This window comes from Ctenopharyngodon idella, chromosome 15, assembly GCF_019924925.1.
Source record: "Ctenopharyngodon idella isolate HZGC_01 chromosome 15, HZGC01, whole genome shotgun sequence".
Classification (NCBI taxonomy): Eukaryota; Metazoa; Chordata; class Actinopteri; order Cypriniformes; family Xenocyprididae; genus Ctenopharyngodon; species Ctenopharyngodon idella.
The window spans coordinates 17,157,808-17,184,765 of NC_067234.1; the positions used below are offsets into that span (position 1 = coordinate 17,157,808).

A 26,958-nucleotide genomic window follows, 5' to 3' on the forward strand; every position below is an offset into this window, starting at 1 on the left:
CATGTTTTATTACCATTTTTTTAAACTATAGTGAATAAACTGTACTAATGAATGAAATGTTCAAAGTGTCTGAATACATTTTGGATTGACTGTATATCATTGCCCTACCTAGGTGGGATCAACAGCTGTACAAGTGACCTCGGCTGAACGCACACGTGTCCTAGGACAGCCCGTTTTCCTGAACGACATATACTACGCTTCAGAGATTGAGGAGATATGCCTGGTGGACGAGAACCAGTTCACTCTGACTATTGCTAACCAGGGCACTCCTCTTACGTTCATGCACCAGGAGTGCGAAGCCATCGTTCAGTCCATCATCCACATCCGGACACGCTGGGAGCTTTCCCAACCGGACTCAATTCCTCAACACACCAAGATCAGGCCTAAAGATGTTCCTGGCACCCTGCTCAACATCGCCCTCCTCAACTTGGGAAGCTCTGACCCCAGTCTGAGGTGAGAAACATTGAGCTTGAGTTTTCGGCCATGCTCAGGCTGTTTTCAGCCTAACAGCTTGAGTTTTGGCTGAACAGTCCAATGCATCAAGCTGTTGTTGTTTTGACAATGAGACTTTTATTCGCAGGCTTCTGTCTTTGTTGTGGTGAACTGATTAGAAATGCTAATACTGCTGCTTTGTGTCTTCAGTTCAACTGGGGCCATTCTTGAACTTGCCGCCCCACAGTTAGAATCATAAACCTGTTATATAAAAATAAAAAATCACATTAATTCCTACAAATATGGAAACTAACATGCTGTTAAAGCTTCCTAAAATGACTTGCTGTTAACTCCTTCAACAGGTCAGCTGCATACAATCTACTTTGTGCCTTAACCTGCACCTTCAACCTGAAGATTGAGGGCCAACTCCTGGAAACGTCTGGCTTGTGCATCCCAGCCAACAACACCCTTTTTATTGTGTCCATTAGCAAAACATTAGCAGCTAACGAACCCCACCTCACTCTGGAGTTCCTGGAAGAGTGCATCTCTGGCTTCAGCAAGTCAAGTTAGTGTCACAAGCAAAAAACAAAAAATAATATATACACTATCATTCGATTTTTACGGTGTCCTTGTTACTGTGTAATTTTACATTTTAAGTACAGAGTAATATTAATTAACAACATGTACTTACTATAGGGTTATGGTTAGGATCAGGGTTTGGTTTTGTTAGTTGCATGTAATTATGCATAATTTGCTGTTATTACTATAGTAAATATATGTAACATTTGTAACAAGGACACTGTAAAATAAAGTGTTACCAGTTGTTTTTAAAGGATCCATTAAATTTATTAAAAAGTGACAGTGAAGACTCTTAATTTTAAAGATTTCTTTTTCAAATAAATGTTCTTTTGAACTTTCTATTCGTCAAAGAATCATGAAAAAAAACGTATTGTCTCCACAAAAATTAAGCAGCACAGCTGTTTTCATCATTGATAATAATAAGAAATGATTCTTGAGCACCAAATCATCATATTAGAATGATTTCTGAAGGATCATGTGACACTGAAGACGGGAGTAATGATGCTGAAAATTCAGCTTTTCCAACACAAGAAATATATAACATTTTAAATATAAAAAGAAAACATTTTACAGTGTAATATACACAATATTGCTGTTTTTATATATATATATATATATATATATATATATATATATATATAAATTTTTTTTTTTTTTTTTTTTTTGTTTTTTTGATGTTTTTCTGTATTTTTAATCAAATAAATGCTGCCTTGGTGAACATAAGAGTCTTCTTTCAAAAACAAATCTTACTGATCCCAAACTTTTGAACGATAGTGTGTTTTTTGAGGAATTTGCATTGTCATTGTCATTTTTTACAAAAAATGTCCTTTGTTGGCCTTTAGGTATTGAGCTGAAGCATCTGTGTCTGGAGTATATGACTCCTTGGCTCCGTAATTTGGTGCGGTTTTGTAAACACAATGACGATGCCAAACGACAACGCGTCACGGCTATCCTGGACAAGCTTATCACAATGACCATCAATGAGAAGCAGATGTACCCCTCCATACAGGCAAAGATATGGGGCAGCTTGGGTCAGGTAGGCCCTTCAAACCCTCGTAAACATCATTTCATTGATTGAATTTGATTTTATGAGCTTATTCTATCCATTTTCATCTGATATAACAGGCATTACAATGATACATGACTTCAAACTGTATATTTCTATGTATACATGTATAGATCACAGACTTGCTGGATGTGGTGTTGGATAGCTTCATAAAGACCAGTGCTACTGGAGGTTTGGGATCCATCAAGGCCGAAGTGATGGCTGACACAGCTGTAGCCCTGGCTTCAGGAAATGTCAAATTGGTGTCCAGCAAGGTAAATGCTTACTGCTCAGCTACCATATTGTATTGTAAATCCCTATCAATATATGTTTTTAATATAATGTTGTTCCTAAGATAACCTAGTAACAGAGCACTCAGTTAGATATTAAAAACTGACCTGCAATAAATGATTTAAGACATAGAAAATGCAACGGAACCAAAACCAAAATGTAAGCCATTTTGTTTTTTTCCTTCATACTGTAGTAACAGAATACGCAGTCATTTTGTAAGCGCAGATATTTTTGCTTTGCAATTGTATATATAAATATATATAATTTATTTATTTACGCAGTGAAATCAAGGGTGATTCAAAAGGCCCTGAAACAGCTTCAGATATATTGTATCCATTTTTCCATTTATTTCAGTTGAAATGTATACTCAGTCCTATTTAATATGATACAATATTCAATTATCAGTCAAACGAGTTTTATTTCTTGTTAACATGTCTGCAAAAATCTTGTTTTAGAAAAGTTTTTTTTTCTAGCCCTCTAACGCTCTTTTAAACAGATTTCGACTTACCGCTTGAAGTGTTTCTGGCTCTTCTGTTCCTTAATCATTCCTCTTGTGATCTTATCCAGGCTGACTTGCTCTTCTACCCAACATCTATTATCCTAAGTGTTTGTGCACAAATGCCCAATTTGTACGTGTGCGCACAGACAGACAATAGTTAGCTAGCGGGGCAGTCGCTCCTATTATATGGGCAACTGTTAGTCATTACGCTCAATGGACGTCATTGTCAGACACTTGGGCAGAAGGAGAGACACATTTGCGACTCCTATAACTCTAGGGTCTCAATCTTTATGGTTCTTGATTGACGCAGTAACCTTTATCATATATTTTCTGCTGTTTTAACTAGTTGGACATATTTAGCTGTTTTCCCAAATGCCAAAAGCCAAAATATTGTTTGGTTAGCATGTGCCAGCCACTGCTGATGTCACAGCGAGCAGCACAAGGACAGGCTTTGTCCAGTTGTTGCGTCTGCTTTTCTAAGACTCATATCGCAGTGGGACTCTGAGGTTAAGTAAGGGACCAAGTATAATCTTATTGAGAGAGCAAATAATGTTTAGGATAAAGGGCACATTGTCTGCATTCTATCTGATATTGTATGACTTTCTGATTTGAAGTGATAAATTATGCAAAGTGTCATTTTGATAATTTTGAAAACATAAACAGCTTCAGTGATGTTTGTTTGATTTAGCGTTCAATTAGACTTATTAGTTTTCATTTTCAAGCTTGATTTCTTATATTGTTTATTAGCACAAAATTGCAATGTAACAACAAAACTGCTTTATTAATTCATCTCTCAGGTGATTGGCCGAATGTGTAAGATCATCGATAAGACGTGCCTGTCTCCCACGCCCACCCTTGAGCAGCACCTGATGTGGGACGACATCGCCATACTGGCCCGTTACATGCTCATGCTCTCCTTCAACAACTCTCTGGACGTGGCCGCTCATCTGCCCTACCTGTTCCACGTCGTCACCCTGCTGGTGGCCACCGGCCCGCTGTCCCTCCGAGCGTCGACGCACGGCCTCGTCATTAACATCATCCACTCGCTCTGCACCTGCTCACAGCTTAACTTCAGTGGTGAGGAATAAGTCACAGAAGATTAGGATTTTAAGGGTTGTTTGCTCCATGTTAAAAATAAATATGAGTTTGGAAATGTTTTAAACATGTAAGGAATGATCACAGTTTTTTTTTACTTTCTTTTTTTTAAACTCAAGCTTGAGGACTTCTTATGCCAAGTATGAAATTCTAATAACTTTTTCATTAATTGCCCACAACTATGTATCATATACCTAACATATGGGGGTATGTACACACTAGGGGTGTCGCATTATACTGGTATTGACGATAACCGTGATATTTAAAACATGAAAAATCGATATTGTGTTAATTATAGGTCTGACAATATATCGTGATGACCGTAATATTTAAAATGAATAATACACATGATAATATGACACGAAAATAATCCAGTGCCAGTACCTGGTTGACATCCCAAAGTACAATAGGTGGCGGTATTGCACCTTAACGCTGCCATCTGACATAAAACAGAAGATGCAGTGCGTGCAGCTGCTATTGCCTTGCAAACTCATGTCGCCTGATAAGACAGAGGAGATTCTCTACACAGCAGAGCATGTGAGAGAAAACATTTTTAGTTTCATATTTATCTTTAAATATTATGTTATTTTTACATTTAATCTATGTTGATTTTGAAAAGTGAACAGCACGAGTAAGATAGGATAGCTACATCATAAGATGCGCAATATATCGGGAGACATGGAGCGGGTGAGACATGATTTTGACCACTTCATTAAGTTTTGTTTTGTAGAAAGTCTTTCGTTAAAGTGATTTTCGTCTTGTATAAATTGGATCTTAATTTTAATCAATGCTTCATCAACCAATTGCCTGGATTTAATAAATAAGAAGCAAATATAGCAGGCAATATAATGGAGGCGCCGGCGCAATCACTTGCACGTGAACTGGAGCGCGTCTCATAAATGAACCGAAACAGCGTGCATAGGCTATAGAAAACTTGAAATGACTACTTTTAAACGAAATAATTCAAAACGAAAATAAATAGGCTACTCTCTGATTATTTAATCTGTATGAAATGGCCATTTAAAATGCAAATAGAGATGATTTGAATGATTTAACATGAAGAGAATTAACACCATTTTGACAGTATATTGTTTGTCTGTGTTCAAGCCATCTTGGTTATTTTCATAAGGATAATGAATATTTATAATGCTATGCATAGACTTTATCACTGTATAGAATACTATAAATAATATAATTTCTGCCTCTGAATAAAATCACACAGCATGGTCTTTAAAATGTGCATTCAGTTCTTCGGGATACATTCAGGCAGTGTTTTTTACTCCAGCTTGAAATCAAATAAAGTAAATGCTTGTCTTCATACAAATTTGCTAAAGACAGAGAATGCAAAAAGTAAACATAACTGTGTCTTGTGTTTATCAGTTGTTTGTTTATTAGTTGTTTATCAGTATCTGATTACAGTTAAGTGTAGTTGTTGCAATGGTGTGATTTGATTGGCTTAAAAGAGAATGAAAAAGACAAAATAAAGATGAATTTGACTGATAACATTAGGTTTTTTTTCAAGGTTTCTATAGATATCGCAATATATCGATATCGTGAATTCTTTTGACCACGATACCTGTGGTGTGAAAAATCTGATATCGTGACAGCCCTATTACTCACATATTAAATGTTATTCATATTCAATATTTGAAATTCCACCTATAAAATTAGCATTTAATTTGTATATTTATTTATATTTAATAAATTAGGCTTGCCATCACATTAATAAATTACATTTTAAAATATATTAAAATAAAAAACAGTTAATTTAAAATGTAATAATTAGTGCTGTCAATAACGAATTAATTGCACAATTTTCTGTAAGTAATCTCACTTAACATTTTAAAATTTGTAATATAGTATATTTATTTAATGGCATATTTTTACTAAGTACTATGAATGAAGGTCTGTACAGATGTACTTCTACGTATGAAATGAGTAATTAAACCGGAATTAATTGTTTGAAATCTGAATGATGACCAAAAAAAAAAAACTTGTATAAAGAACATTATTGTACATAATATGTGTACATAAAAAGTGTTTAAACTTTTTAAAAATTTAGTTAAAAAAATTAAAATAAATGTAAAAAAAAAACAAACAAAAAATATGATTGAAAAAAACCTGAGTCTGATTTGTTGCTGTTCTGGTTTTTGCTTCTGCAGAGGAGACTAAACAGGTGCTGCGTCTGAGTCTGACCGAGTTCTCCCTGCCCAAGTTCTACCTGCTGTTCGGCATCAGTAAGGTCAAATCTGCTGCGGTCATAGCCTTCCGCTCCAGCTACAGAGACCGTTCGTTCTCCCCCGGCTCCTACGAGAGAGAGACCTTTGCTCTGTCGTCTCTGGAAACGGTTACAGAGGCTCTTTTGGAGATCATGGAGGTCAGTTACCAACATTGTGTATTATAGAAGTGAGCTGTCTAACCACGTTTTGTTTTGTTTAACTGCTGATGTCATTTTCAAGTGTATTTATGATCTGTTTATGCATCTCCAGCACTGTTTATCCATTTAAAGGATGTATTTTGTGTAAATGGTTTAACACACACTCACTTAATCTCAGAAATTAAGAAATAAATCTATTTAATATTGTCATCAGTAGCAGTATTGATATCGGTGATACTGGCCTTCATTCATAGTACTTAGTAAAAAATGTGTAAAAATAAATATATTAATATTAAAATATAGCTATATTAAAATGTTAAATGATATGCATATAATTACAAGGAATTTTAGAGAAATGTGTGATTCATTTGTTTATTTGATTGGCAGCACAAATTATTACAATTTAAATGAACCGTTTGTTTATTTGAATATGTAATTCTTTAATGTTATGGCAAACCTAATTTACTAAATAAAATATAGAAATTAAATGCTAACTTTTATAGGTGGCATTTCAAACATATTTGAAATATTAATACGATTTAATGTATGTTAGTCATACAATTAGTATTTTATGTTTTAATACATATTTTGACATTGATTCTCCAAATGAATGTAGAAACAACATAAAGATGGTATATTTAAAATATCTGGCCGGCATCTTTTTAGTAAGTGCAGTGAATGAAGGCCAGTATCAGTAGTATTGCTACTGATGTGTATTAAATTAATTTATTTTTTTCTCCCTTTCTGGGGATCAAAAAAGATGAAATCACTGCACTCTACCAACGACTCAGGGTGCATAGGTCCTTGAAAAATACAGTTTTGTGATAAAAACTGAAAGATCCGAACTCCTTTATCTTATTAATAACGTTTTTTACATTTTTCATTATGCAACACAACACATATGAAGCAGACATTTTTTTCTATTTGCCTTCTTTTGTGGTAATAATATTTAATGATTCACTGAAGAAGGCAAATAGCTGAAACGTCTGTTTTATATGTGCTGTGTTGCATAATGAAACATATTTAAAAAATGTAATAAGATAAAAGAGTGTGGATCTTTCTTTTCCTTTCTTTCGGATCTTTCTTGATATGTATGAATCGAGTGTTTTATGTATCAGGACATAATAGATCATCTTGTCCTTGGCAGGTGTTAAAATTAGGTAAATACAACCTAAGATGAACGACAACACATGACATTTTACACTGTGTCATTATTTATTTAACAAAAACTAGACCAAACTGGAAAAGCCATGGAATGGGTGACAAACTATGTACATCCTTACTGCTTTCATAGGGTACGTAATGTTCAGGCACTGCTAATCAAATGCCTTTGATGAACTGATCATCAGCAAGAGTGATCACCTCTGTAAAAGCAGACGTTTTGGCTGGTCTGGAGCCTTCAGGTGTGTGTTAACACAATGCCAAGGAGGAAAGACATCAGCAATGATCTTAGAGAAGCAATTGTTGCTGCCATCAGTCTGAGAAGGGTAATACGGCCATTTCCAAACAATTTGAAGTCCGTTATTCTACAGTAAGGAAGATTATTTACAAGTGGAAAACATTCATGACCGTTGCCAGTCTTCCCAGGAGTGGACGTCCCAGCAAATTCACCCCAAGGTCAGACTGTGCAGTGCTCAGAGAAACTGCAAAACACCCAAGAACTACACCTCAGACTCTACAGGCCTCTGTTAACATGTTAAATGTTAAAGTTCATGGCGGTACAATTAGAGAAAATGGGATGTTTGGAAGGGTTGCCAGGAGAAAGCTTCAAAAACATGGCAGCACGGCTTATGTTTGCAAAGTTGCATCTGAACAAACCTCAAGAGTTAATGTCCTTTAGCAGACGAGACCAAAGTGAAGGTGTTTGGCCATAAGTTAGGTGAAAAACAAACACGGCATATGAGCACTAACACCTCATACCAGCTGTCAAACATGGTGGTGGAGGGGTGATGATTTGGGCTTGTTTTGTAGCCACAGAGTCAATCATGTATACCAAAGTATTTTAAAGTCAAATGTGAGGACATATGTCCGACAGCTAAAGCTTGGCTAAAATTGGGACATGCTACAGGACAATGATCCCAAGCAAGCACACCAGCAAATCTACAGCAGAATGGCTGAAAAAGAAAAGAATCAAAGTGTTGCAATGGCCCAGTCAAAGATCAGACCTCAACCCAACTGAAATGTTGCGGTTGGACCTTACGAGAGCTGTGCATAATCAAATACCCACAAACCTCAGTGAACTGAAGCAATGTTGTGAAGAAGAGTGGGCCAAAATGTTCTGATACGTAACACCATTTCACATGAAGTCTTTTATGTATGTGTTATTTAAACAATTGTTGTTTTTCCCCAGGCCTGTATGAGGGACATCCCCGGATGCAAATGGCTTGACCAGTGGACTGAATTGGCACAAAAGTATGTTGAAAACATTTCACAAGAGTTTTTTGAAGCAGTTGCAGCTGAAAATCCTAGTGCAATCACATTAAAAACACAAAATCTGTTACATCCCCTTAATGTACGTGTTCTTTTTTTGGATAGGTTTGCATTCCAGTATAACCCATCTCTTCAGCCACGGGCGCTGGTGGTGTTCGGTTGCATCAGTAAACGTGTGACTCACGGGCAGCTCAAGCAGATCATTCGTATTCTCAGTAAAGCCAGTCCTCTGCTCAGCATTGATCGGGTGAGCTCTTTCTCTCATCTACTTCTCAAACTTCTGAATTTTAGATATGAATGAGATTCTGAATTTTATATATATATATATATATAAAAAGCTCATTAAATGCACAGCTGCGCCCCATTTTGAACTGAATAAGTATGTGATCGACCGATACTGATTTATTTTTTTTATTTTTTTTTTAGTACCGATAATTTGTGTTCATGTGCCCGATAACCGATATGCAGAACCGATATTTATTTACTGTTATACTTCTGTTTTTGACACGATTACACCACTGAACTGAACAAACCATTTTATTTATAACAATCACTCCCTCCTTGCATAGAAAACAAAACAAATCTTATTTATACACCAATAAATAGTCTGAAAGTTCAAAAAATAAAAAAGTGCACTGTTACTAAACTGTTTTTGTTGAAAATTAGTAGTCTTTCATGTTAATTTTAATCTTCACATTACAAAAATAATTGTATTTATAAAAAGCATCAGCAGCAACACTAATGTTAATAAGCAAATTAAATGTAGAATGTCTAATGTTGTCAAATGGAGAAAATAAATGAAAGACAGGAGTCATATCAACTGTAATACTTCATTTTAAACTACAGTTTTAGTAGATTTATAAGCTGTTTAATAGGCTAAAGAGTGGAGAATAATTTGCTGGATAATGTTAAACAACTGAATAATATTGGAATATAACAAACAAAACATCGTATTTTATTGCATTTCTCAACTGGTATGTTATATCAGAATTATTAATAATGTTTTTGTCGTTTTAGATTATGAAATATCTGCTGACAAAGCGCTGTTTATCTGCATTTACACAGAACTATACTCAAACTGCGATCGCTCGTGGAGATAATAAAGAATTAATTTCCATAGAGTTACGTTTACTTGGATGTTTATTAGCGAATTAATGGTTATATAGTAAATGTTTATATAATTACGTTGTTTTAAACAAGTAAATCTTGCGGTGGCCGTACTGGAGCATTTCCTGAGCATCAACCCGCTGAGTGAACAGCAAAGTGCAGACGACTTCACGAGACTAATGATGAGCATAGACGACAGAGAGAGAATTAAATTCAGTGCTTTTATTTCCAACACGTGCTCATTCATGGCTGTATTATTTAATTCATGCAAAGTTACATCTTTATTTGGACAAGACTTGATGGATTATCTTACGTGAATCCGTGATCTTATCTCTATTTCTTATAGACAAGCTGCATAAACTAGCTACATTTCAGGCATTTATGTCACACATCTAATTTGTGCATTAATGGCTGTTATGTTAAATAAAGTTTACTAATTACAGGAAAGCAGGTTAGTATACTTTGCCTGTGCACGCCGTTGTCTCGTCTCCCCTCAGATGCGCTGTAATGGCGATCCTGCGCGCAATTCTCAAAACACCCACAAGATGGCGGCGTTTATCGGTAAATCCAATATTACAAAACCAATATCCTATTAAATATCAGGGAAAATATTGGTAAATCGATATATGGGTCGATCTCTAATAAGTATCCAATCTAATTTTTGATTTGAGGTTGTCGACAGGATGCAGAAAGAACCGCGAAGAGCCATGCTTACTTTGATGTGCGAGAATAAACCTCATTGGTTCTTGCGGAAGCTCAAACAAGCTGCATAACACGAGACTAAACTTCATTGGTTCTCGCACGTCAAAGCAAGTACGGTTGAGCTTCTGTTTATGTTTGCTGATCAATGTTTATATGTGAATAAAAGCCTAAATTCTGTCTGTTCATCATATAAAGCGATCAAGTCTCTTCAGAAAATTTGGACTGAACCACTCGATTCATATGGATTAGTTTTACCATCTCTTTATGAACTTCTTGAAGCATCAAAGTGGTAGTTGCGTGGACTGTCAATGGAGAATACAGAAATTTCTCCGATTAGATTCAAATTTTTTCATTTGTGTTTTGAAGATGATCGGTGGGCATCTTTTGTTGTATTTTTGTAGTACTGTGGCTATATTTTGCCTGGACACTGTGAATATTTGTGTTGTATATGTAGTGTGATTCAGTTCTGTGCAGAAATGCAGTGCGCTAGTCTAACTGCTGTAGTGTCATTCGCTCAGACTGTTTGCTGGCGTCATGCTCCGCCGCTCTGTCTGATTAATGCTGTTCCCGCACAGGGGCTGGAGAGCTGCTTAAAGGGGCCGGATAATTACAACAGCCAGGTTCTCATCGAGGCCACCGTCATCGCTCTCACCAAACTACAGCCTCTCCTCGATCAGGTGCAGTCTTGTTGTGTGCTGGATTCAATTATTAAAACATCAGCAGTTATGTCAGTGTATAATAGACCATATGATATAACACGACTGTAACAATGTTTTAATTTACTTCTCTCAATATGTACATGTGTGAAACCTATTTTTACAATTCCATTTGGTGGCTCAGAAATGACACACTTCACCTATTAATAGCGTTGTGTGTGCTTGTGTAATGATCTGCAGGATTCTCCCATGCATAAAGCTCTGTTCTGGGTGGCTGTGGCTGTACTTCAGTTGGATGAAGTGAATCTGTACTCCGCCGGTACCGCCCTAATGGAGCAGAACCTGCACACACTGGACAGCCTCCGGGTGTTTAATGATAAGGTGCTCGACTGTAATCTACATTTAGACAACCAAAGACTTAAAGGGTTAGTTCACCCTAAAATGAAAATGTTATTAATTACTCACCCTCATGCCGTTCCACACCCGTAAGACCTTCGTTAATCTTCAGAACGCAAATTAAGATATTTTTGATGAAATCCAATGGCTCAGTGAGGCCTGCATAGCCAGCAATGACATTTTCTCTCTCAAGATCCATTAATGTACTAAAAACATATTTAAATCAGTTCATGTGAGTACAGTGATTCAATATTAATATTATAAAGCCACGAGAATATTTTTGGTGCGCCAAAAAAACAAAATAACGACTTATATAGTGATGGCTGATTTCAAAACACTGCTTCATGAAGCTTCAGAGCGTTATGAATTGAATCAGCGGTTCGGAGCGCCAAAGTCACGTGATTTCAGCAGTTTGGCAGTTTGACACACGATCCGAATCATGATTCGACACAAAAGATTCATAACGCTCCGAAGCTTCATGAAGCAGTGTTTTGAAATCGGCCATCACTATATAAGTCGTTATTTTGTTTTTTTTGGCGCACCAAAAATATTCTTGTCGCTTTATAATATTAATATTGAACCACTGTACTCACATGAACTGATTTAAATATGTTTTTAGTACATTAATGGATCTTGAGAGAGGAAATGTCATTGCTGGCTATGCAGGCCTCACTGAGCCATCAGATTTCATCAAAAATATCTTAATTTGTGTTCTGAAGATGAATGAAGGTCTTACTGGTGTGGAACGACATGAGGGTGAGTAATTAATGACATTATTTTCATTTTTGGGTGAACTAACCCTTTAACATGTTGATATCCTTAATATTATTTCACATAAATAGATAAAACATCCAAGCGGTAATCACTGCAGAGCCAAATGATGTCCAGCTCCCCATCTCTGGACGTAATGAGTGGAGTTTAACCTAAGCAGGTTTAGGGTGTGGCTGGACCTTCAAGCTCCACCCATTATGTCCAAAGAGGGGGGGGGGGATGTCAAGCTTCACCCATTGGCTCTGTAGCAGCCTCTCAGAAAATCAAGTGTAAGAACTCAAAGCACTTATTAACATGTTTTCATCTCTTTATAGAGTCCTGAGGAGGTCTTCATGGAGATCCGGAAGCCACTGGAATGGCACTGTAAACAAATGGACCATTTTGTGGGACTCAACTTTGCCTCCAACTTTAACTTTGCATTAGTGGGGCACTTACTCAAAGGTAATGACTAAAAGATCACCTATCCACCTTATTTTGCAACGCGGAAGCTATTTTCTGTGAGTGTATTTCCTTGTTAGTCCAAAAACAGCTTTTATTGTAACCAAGCCCAGATAACGACTCGTTGTGGAATGTGCCTGTCTATGATAGATAGGTGAAACTCCGCGTCTGCTGAAGACAATCAATGCATGCTTCATCATTGCAACATTAGCCCCGCCCACTGGTGTGTCAGTGAGATGATGAGGAGAGAAGAGCGATACAGGACTAAAAATAACATTACCTTTCAAAGGATCCTAATGCTAGGAATATGGTTAATTATTTTTAAGAATGAGAATGTCTCAGTTGAGCTTTATTTATTTGTATTCGGTACATCAGTCATCACTGCAACCTTTCATGCCACGATCTAAATATAATGCCGTAGATGTAAATGTAATGCTATAATCAACACTTTTACGATTAGTAAACCTTGAGAGCTGTAATAATAAAAACATGCTAAATGTTTTCTAGAGAGTTCCACGTGTAATACTTAGCTAATTCATATGCAAACAAGTTAGCCAATCACAGCAGTGGGTGTTTACACTGAAGTCTCACAGCAGACACGCCCCTTAAAACAGAGCGTTTAAATCAGGGTTGGAAAAATGCCTTTTATTTCTAAATTATAGACATTTTTGATGTAAAAATCATACTAACATTGTAAGTGCACCCCAGGAAACACTGTAAAACAATGCAGTTCATGACCCCTTGTCTGACGTCACGCTGCAGCGCTTCTGGTTCCAAACGCTCTATCTCATACCACAAGAAAACAACAAATGGTGCTAATATACACACACGATGTGGTGTAATACTTCCAAAAAATTATAATCATAACCTTTATCTCCATACCAAAATCCCAGATGGCCAGACAGTGATTAATCTTTTATAAATCGTTAAAATATTAATATCTGTGAGCACGGAGACTGTTGTGTAGACTAAGTATTTTAAATGTTTAACTTTAAAATGTTAAATGTTTAATATGAATAAATAGCGCTCATAAACGGGCGTGGAGATGCCATTCTCAAGTGAAACGAGTCGAGGCTTGGACCCAGAAACAGCGTTCCTTACGTCACGACGTAACAAGCGGATTCTATATTGATGATCTAAGTCATTACTGACATCAATATAAATTTATCAACAGACCAATTAATGTATTGAGAGGTTTTAGCGATTGATCACATTGAGCATTTATGTGTTGATCAGTAAAATGTCTTCCTTCTCTCTGGTTCCTCATCTTCGTCTGTTCTTCTTGTAGGATACAGACATCCTTCTTCCACCACGGTGGCGAGGACGGTCCGTATCCTTCATACACTCCTGGGCCTGGTGGGAAAACACCGCAGCTGTGACAAGTTTGAAGTGAACACGCAGAGTGTGGCGTATCTGGCGGGTAATTTAAAGCCTGTTATGAAGTGTTTTGTATTTAAATTCTGATGAAAACATCTAAAGTGGATGTTTGTGTTTCAGCTTTGCTCACAGTATCTGAGGAGGTGAGGAGCCGCTGCAGTCTAAAGCACAGGAAGTCATTGCTGCTTTCAGAAGTTACCATGGAGAACTTTCCAATGGACACATTCACGGTGTTCGAAACGGAACCTGGATGCAGGTGAGAACTTTTCTTTTCATCAAACAGGTTTGGATTTTCCCGTTTTCTTTCTAAGATTCACTTGCCTTTCCAACCACACTGTATTGACTCTTTGTTTTGTTGATTCTAACACTCTGAAGTGTCAGGCTACTGCGTGAAAACCAGCCCTGGGCTTCTCCAAAAGTGTCAGAGCGCAGCCTTGCACCTCCGTACTCTGCAATGGGACAGACCAGCCTTCGCCCACGCAAATCCATGAGCGTGGACATGGGCCAGCCGTCGCAGGCCAATGCAAAGAAACTACTGGGTATGAGCGGTCTGTGGCTTCATCCTTTCAAAGTGGTTTTTGAACACGCTCCCGCTTTACTTTATCATCATATTTGCGTGTTTTTATGTTCATTCTAGGCACTAGAAAGAGCTTCGATCACCTAATATCGGACTCGAAAGCCCCGAAGAGACCAGACATGGAGTCGGGCATCACTACACCTCCAAAGATGAGACGGGTTTCTGAAAACGACTATGAGATCGGTGAGTTTTTCTGCACTAAGCAATCAAGTGTGTGATGGCCAGTGCTGATCTATCCTGTTTACACCTGGTATTAAGATGCGTTTTGGTCGATCGGATCACAAGTAGACAAAAGAGACACACCCGTTCACACCTGGTGTTTTAATCCATCTTTTTTTGTCCACTTTCAATCACTTCTGTCCTGATTTCTTCGAGGGGAGGGTCTATGGGCAGGTAAGTGTATGGCTTTTTTTCAGATCTTTCCATCTAATGGACAAAATAAGCTTGTGAGAGAACACTGTGCTTGGTACATTTTTTTTTGTCTTTAAACCAAACTTGGGTCTCTAGCCAATATAGTTTAAATCCCATCTGGCTAGAGCGCTTCCCATAATGTTTACGTATTAGGTCAGTAGATGGAGAGTAGAAGGTCGTTTGTGGCTGTTTGAGCACATTCGACCACATGAGCGTCTACACTACGAAAGCAATCCGGTTGAATGAGTTTTCAACTACTTCTTGAAGCCCAAATGTTTTAGACCCCGTTTGCACATGTATTTAGTGTCGTCCACTTGTGATCCGATCAACCAAAATGCATCATAATACCAGGTATAAACAAGGCCTATGTGTAAATAATGATTAGGCATGAGAGATTGAAAGCTCTTCTTCATTCCAGAAACCCAGCGAATAGCCAACTCCCATTTACGCAAAGTGTCCGTGTCCGAGTCCAACGTCCTCCTGGATGAGAATGTTCTCACAGACCCGAAGATCCAGACGCTGCTCCTCACTGTACTGGTGTGTGCTCACTTGATCTTGCGCTTGAAATCCTCTTGCAGGTGGAATTATGTTTGAAATTGTATATAGAAAGTTTTTTTGCATTTTCTTTGTGTAGCACAAGAAAGTTAAATTAAGATGATTCATTTTCTTTTTCAAGCTATGACATTTTTTTATACGTCATGTACTGTAATTTATTTTTTTATTGCAGGCCACGCTGGTGAAATACACTACGGATGAGTTTCATCAGCGGATCCTGTACGAGTATTTGGCTGAGGCCAGTGTGGTCTTCCCCAAGGTCTTTCCAGTAGTGTGAGTGTCTGCCATATTATATACCAACACATCACTCAGTCAAGATCCATTAATCTGTTTCCAACGCTAAAAACATTTCACAGGATTCAGGGTTAAATGTTGACCTTGATGTTTTTCAGTAAATAGAATCAGAAACTTATAGAGAATAGAAATAAGCATTATGGGTTATGCAGCTCCGTTTACCTTTAGCCACGGTGAAAACAAAAATCTTTTTTATTTTTTTTTATAGATTTCAGTATTTTATTTTGTTTTTGTAAAATTATCCAACATGATGGAATGTTTTAATGTTTAATTTTTTTTAAATGTAATATTAAATATTATATAATTTAATATTATTAAATGTAAAAAACTATAAACTAAAATATTTAATATTATTTATTTATTACAATTGTAAAATGAACATTTGTTGATATATTCTCTCAATTCATTTGTTCATAAATGACTTGGCTATGATACTGGAACATTATTGTTCAGTTTGGGGTCGGTAGGATTTTTGGAAATATCTTATGCTAACCATGGCTGCATTTATTTGATGAAAAATGCAGTAAAAATTGTAATATTTCCCTTATTTTTATACATTTGGTATACTGTACCTTTTTGGACCTTTTTGTTCTGAAAAAAACAAAAACAAATGTCATATTACAAAACTAAATAAAGTTTACAAAACAACTGTAATATTATCAAATGTTATTACAATTAAATAACTGTTTTATATTTTAAAATGTAATTCATTCCTGTGATTGCAAACCAGGATTCTTTGAATATAAAGTTCAAAAGAACCAGATTTATTTAAAATGGCAATCTTTTGTTACGTTATGAATGTCTTCACTGTCACTTTTGATCAATTTAATGCATCCTTGCTGAATAAAAGTACAAAAATTTTTTCAACAACAAAACATTTTACTGACTACAGACTTTTGAGTGGTAGTGTATGTTTGTGTAATTGAAGTGTATATAAATATACTAGATACGGAAACAATGCCACAATTTTTGTTAATGCCGGAGATTAATTTATCTTGAAATACCAGGAAATATTTATTTAAAAACACGGAAAGTATTACTATTTCCGTGTAATTACAGCCACATCATGATTCATAACTGTCACTATAATCAAAGTGATTCATACCCATGGGTGTAATACATGTAAAACACAATTTAAATAATGACCCACTAGCCTATTGAATACCATGAGAAAATATTTCAATAATGTGTTTTTTGTTTTGTACTACACCTACCTAGCAACAAGCTTTTCAGATCCGCTTAGATAATCTTCAGTCATTAGCTTTTGCAACCTTCACGATAATTATCTTGTCGGTTGTATATTTGGTACTGGCCCTGTACTTCAACATTCATTCTGTCTGTGTCATTGTTATCATAGACACAACCTGCTGGACTCCAAGTTAAGCACCGTCCTGTCCATGTGCCAGGACCCCAACCTCCTGAACCCCGTCCACGGCATCATTCAGAACGTGGTCTATCATGAGGAGTCTCCCCCTCAATACCAGCCTTCCTGCTTGCAGAGTAAAGCCTAGTGCAATCTCTCCAGTCATTTATTAACATTCAGATTTCTTGGCAGATGTTTTCTTAATTATCTAAAAAGTAGGGCTTTCAACTTAATGCATTAATTTATTTGTTAGTTATTATTGAATTGTGCATTGTGAAATTATGCCTATAGTTTAAACTATTGCCAACCCTAGTTTAGAGGGTTTAGTGTTACTTCACCTTCAGATGTCTGACCTAATTCCCCCTTTTTTCTCTCAATTCTCCATCACTCTCTTTCTCTGTCATCTTATCTCTGCTGTCCCCTCTCTCTCTATCTCACAGGCTTCGGTTTCAACGGCCTTTGGAGGTTTGCCGGGCCCTTCTCTAAGGTATGATTAACTGCTCCCATAAACGCTTTTCATTTTCCAACGGAGTGCAGTGAAGGAATTGTGTGCTGCTTTCTAGATTTATTGACCAAAACGGCTTTCCCAAACATCTCCCGCGCCCGTCCGGTGTCTCCGGCCTGTTACTCTCCCACAGTTCTGCTGTGTGGTTTAAGAAGGCATAAATGACAGAGATGTATTGCTTATGTATCCCTCGCTGAAGGAAGTGTTTTCCTTCTTTCATGGCTCAGCAATAATGATTTGTTTCCTCTAGCCTTGTCATAATGCAGGTTTTTACTTGCCCTGCCAATATTTTTACTGTAACATGTTATAATATTTAAATTATTATATTAATCACTTTAAAATTCGGTAACACTTTAGTATGGGGAACAATTTTCATTTTTAACTAGTTGCTTATTAGCTTGCATATTGGGAGTTTATTAGTACTTGTAAAGCACATATTAAAGGGTTAGTTCACCCAAAAATGAAAATAATGTCATTTATTACTCACCCTCATGCCGTTCCACAACTGTAAGACCTTCGTTCATCTTCGGAACACAAATTAAGATATTTTTGATGAAATCCGATGGCTCAGTGAGGCCTGCATAGCCAGCAATGACATTTCCTCTCTCAAGATCCATTAATGTACTAAAAACATATTTAAATCAGTTCATGTGGTTCAATATTAATATTATAAAGCCACGAGAATATTTTTTGTGCAGCAAAAAAATAAAATAATGACTTTTTAACAATTTCTAGTGATGGCTGATTTCAAAACACTGCTTCATGAAGCTTCGGAGCGTTATGAATCTTTTGAGTCAAATCAGTGATTCGGTTCGCGTATCAAACCACCAAACTGCTGAAATCACGTGACTATGGCGCTCCGAACCGCTGATTTGATTCGTAAAGCTCCTAAGCTTCATGAAGCAGTGTTTTAAAATCAGCTAGATATTGTTAAAAAGTCGTTTTTTGGGGGGGGGTTTTGCCGCACAAAAAGTATTCTCGTCGCTTTATAATATTAATATTGAACCACTGTACTCACATGAGGCATGAGGGTGAGTAATAAATGACATTATTATATTGAGGCAAAAGTCGTAGTTAATATTGAATATTTGTTCCCCATAGCAAAGTGTTACCTAAAATTCAATTATCTTTATATTAATTTAATAATTATATATTTTTAAACACATTTTTATGTGCTGGAAATTTTTTTTCATAAAATGTTTTCTTTCTTCACAATGTTTTCTACTAGCCTTGCCAATATTTTTACTGTAACATGTTTTAATATTTGAATTATTTAATTATTTAAATTACTTAAAAAGTCTGTTTTAATTATATGAATTAAAATGTGTGCTGGAAAAATATTTATTTATTTTGCTAGCCTTATCAGAACACTAATTCTGAGTTTTACTTGCCCGGCCAATATACTAACTGACTTCATCACCAAAACTTCAGTGTGTAAATTTTAGCGACATCTAGCGGTGAGGTTGCGAATTGCAATATAGAGACGCTACGGTGGCCAACACAGGACAAAGATGTCGTTATCTGAGACAGCAGAGAGTAGCCAGTCAAGCAAACGCGATCTGTAGAGCAGTTTGTCCGTTTAGGGCTACTGTAGAAACATGACGGTGCAAAATGGCGACTTAACATGTAAGGGGACCCGCAGTGTATGTAGATAGAAATGGCTCATTCTAAGGTAATAAAAACATAACAGTTCATTATGTAACATCTTTATACACCACTGAAAATGTAGTTATGTATATTATATTGCATTTCTGTCAATAGATCCTCCTAAAATGTACACATTGCACTTTTAAGGTTTAATTATATAAAATGTATTATATAAATTATGGTTTGTTGTTGTTGTTATTCATTTTTAGCAACATATTTTTATATACTGGAAAAAGAGATCATTTTTCATTCGATTGGAAATCCTGTTTTTAATATGCTGTCATACCTTGAATAATGCAACGGAACATAGCCAGATGCACGAGCGCTCTTCTTAGTGAGCATTTGAGCGTGTGGTTAAAAACTAGCCTAGAGCGCCATCTGCTGTTAAAAACTAAGCTCAGAATCGATTCATTCAGCACAATGCATTTGGAAAATCTCAGAAAGAATCCACGAATTGAGATGAATCGATTTATTCTCCCAGCCCTACTAAGGACCAAATACGATAATGCTGACTGATTATTAATCACACCTGCTTTTTCTCTCTCCAACAGCAAACCCAGATCCCAGACTATGCCGAGCTTGTGGTTAAATTCCTAGATGCTTTGATTGACACCTACCTTCCTGGCATTGAGGAAGAAGGAGGGGAGGAGTCACTACGCACACCCACCTCTCCGTACCCGCCCACTGTCCAGAGTCAGCTCAGCATCACGGCCAACCTCAACCTGTCCAACTCCATGACGTCCCTCGCCACCTCACAGCACTCACCAGGTCAGTGCTCACGTCCTGCATCGTACGCGCACTCATTCCCTAATTCACACATGCAGACGCAAATTAGTACGTAGTCGCTCACTTAACTTCACACGTCGCACTCTTCCCGAGCTACTCACACCCGCTCGCGTAATCGTGATTAGTGAGCCGTGAGTAGCCATCACGCTAACACATGTAATGTCATTGCAACATTCCCTAGCATTAAAAAATAACACAGTAACAGCTGTATCCACGCTGCAGTTTGGAATCGCAGTCATCAGCGCTTTTCTGTCTGCTTTCATATCCAAAAGCGTGGCCAGTTTACAGTTTCTCGGGCTTTGCTAGATGTGCAAGACGAAGACTAGACCACCGTGCAGGGCTTTGACAGTGGTTGTGTGTGCATTTGACACCTTTGCTTTGCGTTTGTATCTTCATTAACCTCACTGCATTCTGTCTCCTTTTCATTGGGAATGTGCTGTCGGTTCAGAGGGCCCTATAGTTTATAGACGGTCCCCAACTCTCTCCCATCCACGAACCACAGAGGAGGTGCCACCGAAAACAGCTGGTACAAACCTAAACTATAGAGCTGTGTTGGGCAATTAATGTCCAGTTCTATAGTTTGCAAACTGTGGTAACTTATTTAAGTGCCTATTTCTTGTCTTTACTTTTTTTCAGTGGTGGCAGTGTGATACTATTCAGTTTAAATTGGCCGTTAAAGGGTGTATAATCATAATGGAGGTATTTCTATATACACATATATGTAACAGAAGTCATTAGATGATCCAGAAAGCACTAAATCACCTTCCTTCTCACTAATTTCTCCTTTTGATATAAATTTAATCTGCTTTTTGAGCTAATATCAACTGCTTCTTAGCTTTACAGTTCAGCAGAACGTTAAGAGTAAAATGCAATCAGATGTATCTGTAAGCTGCCATATTTTTATTTTGAGTTTCTATTTCTTCCATTCATCTGTCCTTCCTGTCCTCTTTTGAGTTGTGAATGTGTCACTCATGTCTTTTTTTTTTTTTTTTTCTTTTCTTTTCTTTTCTACTCTCTCTGTGTGAAGCCTGTCTGCCTTGCTCTAAGTCGGCTGTATTCCCACCTCACCTCGTCCTCCCAGGTACTCATCGACCTCCGTTGTGTGAATAAAGCAGTTGCTGCCATTCGTAGAGTGTTTGAATTGTAAATCTGCTGCTGGAGTCAGTAGTAGATGCTACTGTGAGATCAAAGCAAGAGGGGCTACTTTAACAGGAACTGTGAAGAGAGATCACAAGGGCCTGGTATTAGCCAAACACTTACATACACAGCTGAGGAACATTTGCAGTTTTAAAAGCATCGTTAAAGGCTTTTCACACTTGAAATTGTGCCATTTTTAACCCTTAGTTACTTTACGCTTGGTTACTTACCTCTCTTAATTTTTTAAATTTATAATAAATGTTTAAAAAATGTTTTCAAAATATTTTATTATTCTTAATTTAATATAATTTTAATTAAATATAATTCTTGTATTATATGTGTAATAAAATAATATATATATATATATATATATATGTATGTATATATGTATGTATGTATGTACAGTCAAACCAAAAATTATTCAGATATTTTTGATATATTTTTACTAGTGTGTTCAGGACACTATAGTTCATTTATGTAAGTGAGGATAGCAAAATAAAGTAAACTGTGACATATTATACTCAAAAATTCTTCATACAGTGGACTACCAGTAAAATTGATAAACATTTGGAACCAAAAATTATTCAGACACTTTGACCTGAACATGTTTTGCTTAAGTGTTATCTGACATAATTAAGATTAATGTTTTCTGACACAGTTTAACTCTGAGATCTCGTCATGTTTTATTACCATTTTTTTAAACTATAGTGAATAAACTGTATTAATGAATGAAATGTTCAAGGTGTCTGAATACACTTTGGTCTGACTGTGTGTGTGTGTGTGTGTGTGTGTGTGTGTGTATATATATATATATATATATATATATATATATATTATTCCATTATATTCCATTCAGCTTTGTAGATAGAACCTTTTTATTTTTTTAAATAAAGTTCCAAAATGCACACAACATTAAAAAAAATCACATAATGTAAATAAGTTGTCACAGAATAAGAATATGTAAATAACTCAATTTTGACAAAAATGTCAGATAGAACCTTATATACATCATCAATCTGTCAATCGATTAAAAAAAAATAACTTGATTAATCACATTGATTAATTTTTTTTTTGTGATTAATTGCAATTAAAAACACCATTTGCCAAAAATACACTAAGACCCTTTTTGCTATTGCGAAACAGTGTGTTCCTCAGGAATCTTTACGGTTAGTGAGAGTAGTCCAAAACATTACTTACGTTTTTATACGGTTTTAATATATTTTATAATGTAATAATTTCACAGTTAATCTCCAAATTGAAACAACATAAAGAAACAACATGAAGACAGTAAACTTGTTTATGAATGAAGGCCAGTGTCACTGATACTTATACTGCTACTGATGTCTCCATGATATTGATTTTTTTCCCCAATTTTAAACATGAATTATAGCCATTCAACATTACAGTGTAACTGAAAGCTATATCATTTTTTTTTTTTACATTTATTAGGCTTCAAAAATATAACAACTTTTAATTTAAGTGAACTTAGAACAATCCTCACATAAACCCATAATAAATGTCATATTTACCTGTGTACCTACCTGTCTCACAGATAGGAAAAATACAGAAATTGAATAAGGTTACTGAACAGTCTGCACTGCATGATTTATAGCCTAATATAGATATTAAATATAGATAATCATTATTAAAGCTATAAAAGTTCTTTAGTCAAGAGCAGTGAGTTATTTTCTGTTACCTTTGTTCTTTCATTATTTTCAGTGACAGACGGCATTAGTGATTGCTGTCCCTTTAAGAGCTGCCGCAGCTGCACATGACGCGGATCTCACACGCGTCCCATGAAAAATGAATTCAATTCAATATATATATATATATATATATATTGAATTGAATTCATTTTTCAATTTTATATATATCTCTAAATATAATTAAATATTTTTAATTTTTATATATATATATATGTGTGTGTGTGTGTGTGTGTGTAACATTACAAATATTTATTTAAATATATTTAAAATTGATATTTGAGACAGTTTATGATTGGCTGTCTATTACAGGACCGCATGGTTTTCCACAGTTGAAATTTAGCACCGAGCAAGGCACCATAACCCAAAGTTAAAAGCTGTGTTAACAACCTTTAAAAAGTGTTAAAGATATTAACCCAGTGTGAAAAGCCTTTTATAGTTTATTTATTTTATTATAGTTGGGGAATTTGAACCTAATGAGAATAGTAATGCTGATATAGACCTTTTAATAATTGACACAAGAACAACAGGCACATTTTAAAAGCACACTCACGTTTCACACTATCATGAACGCTCACAGGATCCCTACATGAGAGTGATAATGTTGTGCACTGAGACACCTACTGATCAGTACGTGTATTTACAGCCAGACTCCATGTCAAAGCACGTCTGTGAAATCTGATGCTTTAGTTATTGTTTGACAATATTTTTTACTTTTGATAAATTTAAATTAAGATAAAATATTGTGAAGGTAATTGATTCAATTTTAAGGTTTTAAATAGGAAATAGGCTACAGTTATGCACTCAGTGGTGTTACATAACATCTCTCTCCTGCAGGCATCGACAAGGAGAACGTTGAGATTTCTCCCACCTCGAGTCTCTCCACCAGTGGGCGAACGCGACACGGGTCAGCCAGCCAGGTACAGAAGCAGCGCAGTGCAGGCAGCTTCAAACGGCCAAGCATCAAAAAGATCGTCTGAGAAGATTTGAAGCGTTTCTAACTACTCCGCGGCCATCGTTCTTCTCCACGAATCCTTTTTGTTTTCTGTCGTCCGGTTTAACAAGGTTCTTGCATTGAAGAACCGCTTGAGTGTTTGTTTTTTTGTTTTTTTTATATACCAGTTGAAGCTTGCCACATACTTGCCTAAATGAACCAGTCTGGAGAATGCACTGAACTCTCCGTGTTGCACTCAACATCAAAAATGTCTTGGGACTGACCACATTGAAATGCTAAATTGAGGCGTCCACTCTTCGTTTTGCACAAACTTGAGATTATGTCCTCATCGATGTCTGAAAGAAACACATAAATGAGAAACTGATCTGATCTGATTAACCACTACAGCAAACAGTTGACCAACCGTGTGGAGACTCACAGGCTCATTATCTTGGCTTGGCATCCGGCCTTTTTCCATTTAGTCCTGGACCCGCCATGGGATGGACGTGCGGCCTGTCCTGTCCTGATATCCACATGCTTGAAATCTGGATGGTGATCCAGGTGTATACACAGAAAGATGACACGTGTACTATACTATTGACGATAATAACGATCACATGTTTTGGGTTCTTATTTTATCCATTGTGTGCCTTTGTCAGGGTTTTCAGCTGTGTATAGTTTGTAAAATAGGCAAGACCTTGCTAAGGAAGGGAAAACAGGTACTAATTATGAAAACGTGTTGCGGCTTTAACATTTACCATATTGTTCATACGTCGCTACGGTGTAAACAGTACCATGTGACCATGAAATATGAGAATATCATATTGCAGCATCTAAATATTTATTCTGTAAATGTAGATAATCTTTTCGGAGTCACATGAAGGTTTGCTTTGCGATCGTTATATCATCAGTCGTCAAACGATTCAGCGGATCGGTATGTATCCGTATGTAGTATTTTCCCAAAATGCACAAATCAAACACGACAAATTGGCATTAATATTCATCGTCTCACTGTGGTGCAATATGTTCTTTTTTTTATTTGTTTCGTTGAACACTATATGTGTGTGTACAAATTGCACATGATTAAAGTGTGTGATCAGGAAATATCCGTGCACACTTTTACCTTCCCCCGTTCCCGTCTCACTAACGGCTCACGTACGGCACAGAAATCCCCATCCCACCACACGCTGACATAGTAACATTGCACCAAAGACTAGTTTGCAATATTGTGAGGGGAAACTGTTGTGAACTCCATTTTGTATATTTTTATGTCTGTCTTGTCTATGTTGTATGCCTTAAAATAATTATTTCTTCCACACAGTTCTCACTAGCTTTGTAACAATGTTTTTGGCATTTAATGTAATTGTTTTCTCACTTGGCACCTAACCAGTGAATCGCTAAATTAAACAATTTAAGTGCCATTTAAGTTTGAATTAAGATGCCATTAGCAGTACAAGTGGCCGATTTTTGTGTGCAATATTTGTTTTCTGCATTATTTTTCTGTCATTATTACGTCGATCTGCAAATCTACGAGGAGGAAGTGGTGGTGTACCTATTAACAAACTCAAAGTACATGCGTTTGCTCTTTGAAATTCTTATGAAAGGGAAACTTGTATTACTAAAAAAGGGTACCTGCCAAATGTTTGAGGACGGAATATTTATGCATAATTTTAATTTTTTGTTTTTTCTTTGAAATACACGAGTACCAGATGTTTCACACTTAAAATTGGGACCAAATCGATGTCATTTTTCCATTTTATCTGTAGATTTATTTTACATTTTTCTTTGTTTTACAGCCGTGCTCTCTTGCAGATCCAAAAATGTACATTCATCCTGACTTGTGGCTATTTTAGGGCACTAAGCAGATTTCAGATCAGTGTTTTGTTATGATCAAAAATGAAACTTGAAATGTTTATTCCTGCTTTACATGTCGTAATGGTGAATTTTGCATCAATCCATGTCAAATGTACACTTTTTTTTTTTTTTTTTTTTTTAAAGCAAACTAAAAATATGAAGGAACGTAAATGACCCAATTGAGTGTTTGAAGTGTAAGATTTGCCTTTTTTTGTGTCCATTACTCTAAATAACAAGAATATAACTCCTTTCTCTTGAATCTTAGATGTTGCATTGCTACAACCAATATAAAACTGACCTAATCTGATATTTCAATACTTTAAGACCATAATGAAGGCACAGTCTTGACTGCCATAACAGCGGTTAGACACATGACATGTCCCCTAAGCCTTTTAAATTGCATATGTAATTAAACTGTCTTATGTACTCATCATAAACAGACTTAAAAAGTGGTTTATTTTATATAATTCAAGATGTGTGTTTGTCTGATGCATTTGCCAGATTTTTAATTGCATTGGTCATCTGTAAACAATGTATCTGTCACCTGTAAATATGTTTGTGTAAAATCGGAAGGTATATAAATACAAGTGTAAATATATGTGATATTGTATTACTTGCTTTTTTGTAAAGCGGTTAGTTGCTGTACATGTATAACATGGCAATTTAATTATACCAGTGTTCGTAATAAAAGTTTCCCTCAACCCTGTTACTGTGCTGTTCAATGTGAAATTTTTATTCTGTAGTTCATCAGATGTTTATCACATTGGAAACTTTAAATCTGCGTGAACACCAAAAGATTTAGTGATTTGAAGTTTCATTGAAAAATGTATCAGAAAACTTGACTATAACCTGACTTGTAATGAAATTTAAATGCAGAAAATATTCTGTGGCTTAAACTCATTGACTCGAACAACTCCATCTGCTCTACAATCTCAATTTCTCATGGTAAAGGAGCTAACAGTTGATAGTTTGGTTTTGTAATATAATAATATATTTG

At 36.2% G+C, this 26,958-nt stretch overlaps 1 protein-coding gene across 2 annotated transcripts in view; it reads left to right on the forward strand.

Annotated features, from left to right (window-relative positions):
- nf1a (neurofibromin 1a) overlaps positions 1-26,667 on the forward strand; it is a 93,147-nt gene extending 66,480 nt beyond the window's left edge. The window contains exons 37-59 of one of the 2 annotated variants that reach the window (XM_051861368.1): positions 113-453; positions 795-997; positions 1,854-2,047; positions 2,191-2,331; positions 3,644-3,923; positions 6,104-6,318; positions 8,669-8,730; positions 8,854-8,995; positions 11,133-11,234; positions 11,454-11,594; positions 12,695-12,821; positions 14,107-14,238; positions 14,316-14,451; positions 14,571-14,734; positions 14,833-14,955; positions 15,602-15,720; positions 15,911-16,011; positions 17,390-17,532; positions 17,836-17,882; positions 20,099-20,315; positions 20,782-20,859; positions 21,361-21,414; positions 24,011-26,667. In XM_051861368.1, coding sequence (XP_051717328.1) covers positions 113-453; positions 795-997; positions 1,854-2,047; positions 2,191-2,331; positions 3,644-3,923; positions 6,104-6,318; positions 8,669-8,730; positions 8,854-8,995; positions 11,133-11,234; positions 11,454-11,594; positions 12,695-12,821; positions 14,107-14,238; positions 14,316-14,451; positions 14,571-14,734; positions 14,833-14,955; positions 15,602-15,720; positions 15,911-16,011; positions 17,390-17,532; positions 17,836-17,882; positions 20,099-20,315; positions 20,782-20,859; positions 21,361-21,414; positions 24,011-24,153 — 3,405 coding nt within the window. In that variant the 3' untranslated portion in view covers positions 24,154-26,667. The remainder of the gene's footprint in view (positions 1-112; positions 454-794; positions 998-1,853; positions 2,048-2,190; positions 2,332-3,643; positions 3,924-6,103; positions 6,319-8,668; positions 8,731-8,853; positions 8,996-11,132; positions 11,235-11,453; positions 11,595-12,694; positions 12,822-14,106; positions 14,239-14,315; positions 14,452-14,570; positions 14,735-14,832; positions 14,956-15,601; positions 15,721-15,910; positions 16,012-17,389; positions 17,533-17,835; positions 17,883-20,098; positions 20,316-20,781; positions 20,860-21,360; positions 21,415-24,010) is intronic. The other variant, XM_051861370.1, reaches the window with a different exon arrangement.
- The last annotated feature ends 291 nt before the right edge of the window (positions 26,668-26,958 follow it).